At 40.0% G+C, this 8,387-nt stretch overlaps 1 protein-coding gene across 1 annotated transcript; it reads right to left on the bottom strand.

Annotated features, from left to right (window-relative positions):
* Positions 1–665: 665 nt before the first annotated feature.
* Positions 666–5,588, bottom strand: LOC122559965 (histamine H3 receptor-like). The gene is given in 6 exon segments (XM_043710074.1): positions 666–1,171; positions 1,258–1,524; positions 1,527–1,563; positions 4,487–4,651; positions 5,264–5,464; positions 5,517–5,588. Coding segments are annotated over 6 exon segments (1,248 nt in total).
* Positions 5,589–8,387: the final 2,799 nt, after the last annotated feature.

Raw genomic sequence — 8,387 nt, 5'->3', positions numbered from 1 at the left:
TTTCAGCACTTTCCAGTTTTATCACTTTGAACATGTAATTGTTTCATTCTGGTATTGATAACCTTAACCATACGAAGGCTAGGGCCTTAGATGGCACAGGTTCCACTGAGGCTTATAGAAAGCTTAAAAGGTGGATGATTAGGAATCCTCCCAAGCTTAACAAGGATTAAGCAGGGATAAGATCCATCAATTCCATTTTAAGAGACTTTAAAGAACCAATAAAATTGGACAGAATCCTGCTTCATCCCTAAAATCCAAATAGCTTTTCCTATGTAAAAGTCTGACCTTTTGAGACCCACCTGTTGTATCATGAAATCAGACTGAAAGGAGGTTGGATGGGTTGTTCATTAAACTGAGATAGCTTGAGGAATTCACTCTCCAACTATGTGTAACATTAGGCTTAAAGACAACCAACTGATGTGAGCTCATATTCTGACCTCTGACTGGGACAATGAAAAGTTATGATTTGAAGTTACAATCTACAGGTAGTTTGACTATGGGGTTTCCCAGTTTGCACTTTTGAGAGAAGAGGATGAGCTCCACTTGTATGTTGATGATGTAACAGATGAAAACAGTACCCAGTTGATCCATATATTGTCACCTTTGTTTCTAAGCAAGCTTTATCCTGCTACTTTCCAAAACACCACTAAGCAGTGACAGCCTCCCTATTTAAATATGTGTTGCTGGACTATTGCCATAGGGAACGTGGTCTTTAGTTTTGTGGGACAAAAGAGTTTCATAAAAGCTCTTTTAAAACTTTTGTGACATAAAGGAAACAGAATTGGATTAATAGCAGCGTTAATCCACAGAAACCAGAATGAAGATTCATACCAATCAAGTGCAATGCAGTTCCCATGACATCCTGCCCTGACAGCCATGAGCAAGGTATATGGTGCCCAACAAATGCCAGAAATACAAACAATAACAGCAAGTGATTTAGCAATTCGGTTGTCCCTGGACAATCTAAAATGTTGCACAACACTCTGAGAAATTAGTTTAATTTTTCTCTTTGAAAATGGCTGCGATTGTGAAATTCCTTCTTTCATTAAACATTTTTCTTCACTGGATGGAATTATTTTTCCTAGATTGGTTCTGCGTTTCAAGTGATCAGGTGTTTCTGACCTATTCCTCTTGACTTTTAGATCAGTGAACCTTGTTGTTGAATCACAAACTGTTGGCTTGATCAGTATGCTTTACAAACTTTTAAGGAGCATGCTGAATCAGAATTCGCTTCTAAGTTCTTGAGTGATGGTTTACTTTGCGTAGTGTTCCAGAAGTTATTTGACTGTGTCCTTGTTCATTTCTGAACTTTGAGGTATATGCTTAGGTTGAAATACATGACACTGATGAAAGGTACAAAGAACTCCACTGTTGATACTGTTATCAGAAAGTACCAGTTATAGTAAAACTCAGCATAACATTCTCCCTCAGGCACAAAGCTCCTGCCAATTATATATTCCCAGGCTGTTATTGCTGGGCCATACAAAAGGAATGCAGTGAGCCAAACCAGCATCATTTTGATGCTGCATTTCTTCTCTTCCCTTGCTGAGCTCGATATGAAACCTAGGTAGAATTTAGACAATAAGTTTTATTAAACCTAACATTTGAGGTGTCTGAGATAGTTGTATGTACACGTGAATTATAAACATTTCAAAATACATTTTCTAAACTGTGTCAAAACCAGACTTTCTGTATAAAACTGCTCAATTAATTTTAAAGATAACACTCTGCAGAGTATGTATACATTTTTACCCAGACACCTAGATTGTTATTTCTCAAGAAGGGTAATTGTGTATTTGCAGAGTTTAAACCTTTTGTTGTTAATATTTATATCTTTGCTTGAGTAAGCTTTGTTTGCAATAAAACTAGTTCTATATTACTTAAGGAACTGCCTGATGTGTTGCTGATACTGAGCTATATTTGATTTGATTTGATTTAACTTATACTGTCATAAGTACCTAGGTCCAATGAAGTGTTTTGTTTTGCACACAGTACAGGCAGATCATACTAAACAAAGTGTATTAGTAGTACAACAGAGTGAAGAATATAATCTTACGGCTGTAGAGAAGGTCACAAAGAGCGAGATCAACATTGAGGTTTAACATTTGAGAAGTTCATTCAGAAGTCTCATAACAGTGGAGAAGAAGCTGTTCTTGAATTTGTTGGTATATGTGTTTAAGCTTTTGTATCTTCTGACCGGTGGAAGAAGTTAGAAGAAATTATAACCAGGGCAGAAAGGGTCTTTGATTATGTTGGCTGCCTTCCTGAGGTGTTACGATACTGTCTGATATTTATTTGACATGTCCCTTTTTAAATTCAAACTTTGTTATGACCAGTAGAGGAGTAGGAATGGAATAGAATCAGTTCACTCCTCCAAACTCAATCTTAACAATAGGACACAGCATTAGGATAGGGAAATGGAAACTTCCCAATTCTCCAGTTTGCATATCATTTGGTCAAAGGGAAAGACTTCCAATACTGAGAATGAGATGTGGAATATAGTAAATTATTTAACTCTGATATCCTGATACAAATTGATTAGCAGAAAGTTTATCAGAAACAGACATGTACCTGAAAGCCTCTACATTTTAAAGGAAAAAATATTTGGGAGGAAAATACAACTTGCTTAAGTTAATTGTTAAACAGTATTATTAGGCTTGTACTTTAGAATAGCAATAATAACTGAGAAGTCAGTTGAGATTTCATTGCCTATTTAAACAATGAATGATCAAATCAGTCAGAAAAATGTCAACCTAAATAAAATAAAAGTTGAAGACTTTGTTGTGAAGAGTGTAAGTGACACAAATCTATACATTAACTTGAGTCATAGAGATGTACAGCATGAAAACAGACCCTTCGGTCCAACCCGTCCAACCCAATCTAGTCCCACCTGCCAGCACCCGGCCCATATCCCTCCAAACCCTTCCTATTCATATATCCATCCAAATGCCTCTTAAATGTTGCAATTGTACCAGCCTCCCCGCTTTCAAGGAGCTATGAACCTGCACTCCAAGGTCTCTTTGTTCAGCAACACTCTCTAGGACCTTACTGTTAAGTTTATAAGTCCTGCTAAGATTTGCTTTCCCAAAATGCAGCACCTCGCATTTATCTGAATTAAACTCCATCTGCCACTTCTCAGCCCATTGGCCCATCTGGTCCAGATCCTGTTGTAATCTGAGGTAACCCTCTTCGCTGTCCACTGCACCTCCAATTTCGGTGTCATCTGCAAACTTACAAACTGTATCTCTTACGCTCGCATCCAAATTATTTATGTAAATGACAAAAAGTAGAGATTGCTAGCATATTCTTGGTATTGTGAGAAATAGAAGACAATGTTATTTGCTTTGCAATATTATCTGTTCAGTTATGTGCACAATTTTCTCTGCTTTGTGTTTTGTGTTGTTCTGAAGTAAGCTGAGCAGTAAAATGGAGATATATTGAGGATTTTTTATGCTGTGTGAGTAGATTTCACTAGCATTCCATGTTGTGCCAATTAGTGGACAATAATAAAATCAAGACAATATGATGCTTAGAATTTCAAATGTGCACTATTGGTGAAAATAGAGTTTGGGGCGCATATCCCCACATTCTAGTCTATATTGTTCCCTTCACACTCACTGCTTCTCTTCCCAGGTCAATCACACAGGTTTAACTGCACAGGATAATATTTATCCTCCAGGTGACTTTCAAACTCTTCTGTAAGTATATATAGATAGAATTTGTCTTAGATTATTCTAGCATATCTTGTATGAAGTTTCATCAAAGTAAAATGGATATCCCAAAAGCCACTTACATACTGATATTTAATAAAAACTGAACTACAAGAGAAAGGCAACTCAAATATAACTAGCTTTTGAGTTCAACCCATGGATATTGGAGGTGGGAAGATAATGAATTCAAAAGGCAAGGAAAGAATATAACAGTTGATTGGGTTATTTAAAATGAGAGGTAAAGATATTGGTTGCAGTGAGGAAATTGCAGGAAGACAAATGATTGATTTGAATTCAAACCGGTAAAAGATTTAATGATAGGTGTTGTGGGTGTGATGTGAGAGTTACCAAGCTTTGACTCACATTCCCCCATTCCCCAAACCCGATCTCTTGTACAATCATTGCTTCCTTTTCCCCACTACATTACGTCATGCCACCCACCATCTCCTGGAGAATAACATATAGTGAGATCAAAAGATTGCACAGCCAGCATTGGGAAATTATCCCAATAAAAGGTTTCCCTCTATTTTCCCAGCTCCAGCACCACCCAATCCATCTCAATCCACTGCCTACAAGCATTACACAGCACTGTGAAGATTAAACCCCAAAGGATCAACAGAACAAATATTACATGCAAATTAATGTGTGAGTGAGTATAACTATTTAATTTTGGGATATATGATGCCCACCTGGTTTCGGGCAGGTTGTGGACCTGTAATGTTCAAATTATACAGGACAAAGGATTAACTTTGTGATTGCATTTGATTTGGATTCACCAGTCTAATCACACAGTTGAATCTGTCATAACTTATCAGGACCATGTTAAAGACTGAAGATGTACAAAGGAGGTAATCTATCACCAGCCAGAATTTACAGCCAGTCTTGTCCAACACCCATCGGCCAGTCAGGACATAGGGAATGTACAAAGGGATGCAAAATTCCTCTGGAATGGAATATAAACCATGATTAAGAAGTGAGCAGTTACAATAGTATCAGGACATGATTAATTCAACAAAGTTAAAGGTAGGGAAAGTTAGTTTGAACCAGGAAAAAGGATGGATGGAAAGGTTTCAGGTGTCTTTCAGGTTCAAAATTCATACTGTAAGGTTACTTGCCACGGTTATAATATATATCATAACATTGAGCAACACATTTACAGTTGAATGTGACAAGTCCACATGTGAAAAACACAATATTGAAGACGATTCTGAAGAAGGGTCACAAGACTTGAAAGGTTATCTCTGCAGACGCTGTCAGACCTGTTGAATATCTCTAGCACTTTCTGTTTTTGATTGAAGACAATTCAGTTGACAGCGCAAATAAGTAACTTGCATGACTTTGTGGTATAGTGCTGAGCAGACAGTTTCTTCACAATGTTTAACACAGGCTTACTGACGACTTTAGACAAAGTATAGAAGGCAGACTGAGATGCAAGTTCCTTCAAGAACAGTTAGGAAAATGGAAAATGAAGGTGAGAGGAAACACAACAAGGAAACTATGACACCTGGAGAATTGATGGTGTAAAAGCTGAATGCATTTTCTGGCTGAGCCACTGTTGACCTTCCCACTGAGAAGTCGGAGATGGCTAGGTTTAAGGGGAAGAAATTATTTTGACTCCGCAGACTCTTATCCACCACTAAAGCCAGGATCACCAAAGCGTTCCCGAATGTGGTGACGACCACCAGGAGAACCATCAAAGTGCTCAAGAGAGCGGAGGAGGTGGCCGAGAATCGGTAGAAAGGGGGGGCGTCCGGCTAAGCCGGTGATGAGGGAGAGGTTGGAGGGCGAGCACTGGGCGCTGTTCACTTCAGCACCAAGAGAGGCATTCAGCAGCGGCATTGCCCAGGTGATCGCCTGCAGGGTCCCCAGCTTGGCCATGGTGCAGTGAGGACAGAGCTCCAGCAGTCACGACTGATCCTTGTTCAGTTCTGGCTCAGGACTGCCAGAGGACACAGACTCCCCATCAGTCACTCACTCAAAGGCCAACATCATCATGACAGGATTTACAAACCAGCCAACATCATCATGACAGGATTTAAAAAGGTAGAAAATAATCTTAAAATCCATTAAGAAACCTGAAGATACTGGGATGGGCTTATGGAGCTGAATCTGAATGGGATCTGTACGTGAGATTGGCTGTCGTTATATTATTGCTGATGTTTTCTTCAGTTGTATTATGTGACAATGAATCCGGATTCAGAAAACGAGCGGTATTTTACAAAGGGAAGTGAATATTTTTCAGGAAGAGATTTTGATAATTGAATGCAGCAAACTCTGGAAGTACATCCTGCAGCAGCCCTTAACATTTTCCCCAATGTGAGCCCCCAGTTCATGTTGCCAACAGTCGCAAGATGAGGAGGGAGGAGGAGAAAGGCCTATTACAGCAAGGGAAAGTGGGTATCAGCTATGACTGATTCAGAGTTCGTAACTCTGAAAATTTCAACTCATAATCTCACTTGGTATCCCGAATGACACTTTGGGAAGCCCTGCCTACTGCAAACACACAATCCACCCAAGATAGCAGGAATGGTGCTCGCAGCCATAGGAACAAAAGACATAGGAGCAAGAGTAGACCATTTGGCCTCTGAAGAATGCACCATCATTCAATGTAATCATAGCTGAGCTATGACCTCAACTCCAATTTCCAACCATGGAGTACAGACAGCACAGAAACCAACCCTTTGGCCCAATGAGTGTTTTTATTTTATTCATTCACGGGATGAGGGTGTCTCTGGCTGGGCAGCATTTATTGCCCATCCTTAATTGCCCAGAGGGCAGTTACGAGTCAACCACATTGCTGTGGGTCTGGAGTCACATGTAGGCCAGGCCAGATAAGGAAGGCAGCTTCCCTTCCTAAAGGGCTATTGTGAACCAGATGGGTTTTTCTGACAATCGACAATGGATTCATAGTCATCATTAGACTCTTAATTCCAGATTTTCTTTTCATTGAATTCAAAGCCCACCATCTGTTGCAGCAGGTTTTAAACCCGGGTCCCCAGAACATTATCTGCGTCTCTAGATTAACAGTCCAGCGATAACACCATTAGGCCATTGCCTCCTCTTGTAAGGGTCTTATAAGTAAGGCTGATGAACTCAGGGCATGTATGAGAGCATGGAACTGGGATGCCATAGCTATTACAAAAACTTGGACAGAAAGGATGGACAGGATTGGCAGCTCAATGATCCTGGTTTTATATGCTACAGGAAGGATAGAGAGGGAACCAAAAGAGGAGGAGGAGTGGTGTTTTTGATTAAGGAAAATATTACTGCTGAAACTAGAGAAGATATTTCTGAGAGAACATTGTTTGAAAATATATGGGTTGAAATTAAAAATAAGAAAGGAGTGATCATTTTGATGAGATTGTACTGTAAGGCCCTAATAGTCAAAAGGAGATTGAGGAGCAAATGTGTAGAGAGATTAGATTCCTTACAATGTGGAAACGGGCCTTTCGGCCCAACCAGTCTACACCGACCCTCTGAAGAGTAACCCGTCCAGACCCATTTCCCTCTGACTAATGCACCTAACACAATGGGCAATTTAGCATGGCCAATTCACCGGACCCGCACATCTTTGGACTGTGGGAGGAAACCCACGCAGACACAGGGAGAATGTGCAAACTCCACACAGACAGTCGCCCGAGGCTAGAATTAAACCTGGTGCTGAGGCAGCAGTGTTAACCACTGAGCCACCTTGCGGCCCAGATCTCAGATATATGTAAGAATAATAGGGTTGTAATTGTAGGGAATTTTAATTTTCCCAACATAGACTGGAACTGCTATAGTGTTAAAGGTTTGGATGATGAGGAATTTGTTACATGGGTTCAAGAAACTTTTCTTTATCGTAATGTAAATGTTTCTACTGGAAAAGGAGCAAAACCTGACCCTCTCTTGGGAAATAAGGCAGGGGAAGTAACTGATGTGATAGTAGAGGAACACTTTGGAACTAGTGAACATAATTCTATTGGTTTTAAAATAGTTATGGAAAAGGATATGCCTTTCATCAATGTTAAAGTTCTCAATTGGAGTAAGGCAAATTTTAATGGTATGAGACAAGAACTTCCCAAAGTTGATTAGAGTAGACTGCTTCCAGGTAAAGGAATGACTGACAAATGGGAGGCTTTCAAATGTATGATAGCAAGACTTCAGAGGCATTATGTTCCTGTTTGAGTGAAAGGTAAAGCTGATAAGATTAGGAAACATTGAATGAATAAAGATATTGAGGTTCCAGTCAAGAATAAATATATTAGATAAACACAACTGGAATCAAATGATTTTCTTGGAGAGTACAAAGAGTGTAGGGGCATTCTTAAGAGGGAAATCAGGAAGGCAAAGAAGGGATACAAGATGCCTTCACAGATAAGGTTAAAGATAATCCTGGGGGATCTAAGTTGGCGGTGATCTGAGAAGATCACACTGCAGAGCTTTGCATCACAGCAGGAGCAAGACAGTCCTTTAAACCACCCAACCCAGGTCATCAGGATTTCTTGGGGCACTGGAAAGATTATGGAGCCCTAAGAAACATTTAAAAATTGACTTACCTGGTGAACCAGCTCTCGAAATCTCGCAAGATGTTGGGGAAACAGATTGAAGAGAAGCTGGCTCCAGTCTCTCTCATGCTGCAGAAGCATGAGCAGCAGCTGGGAGACCTGGAGAAGAGGACGGATGAGGTGGAGCACA

Source organism: Chiloscyllium plagiosum, chromosome 20 (assembly GCF_004010195.1).
Source record: "Chiloscyllium plagiosum isolate BGI_BamShark_2017 chromosome 20, ASM401019v2, whole genome shotgun sequence".
NCBI lineage: Eukaryota > Metazoa > Chordata > Chondrichthyes > Orectolobiformes > Hemiscylliidae > Chiloscyllium > Chiloscyllium plagiosum.
The sequence above is the reverse complement of the archived record's forward strand: the minus strand, read 5'-3'. Positions and strand labels throughout refer to the sequence as shown.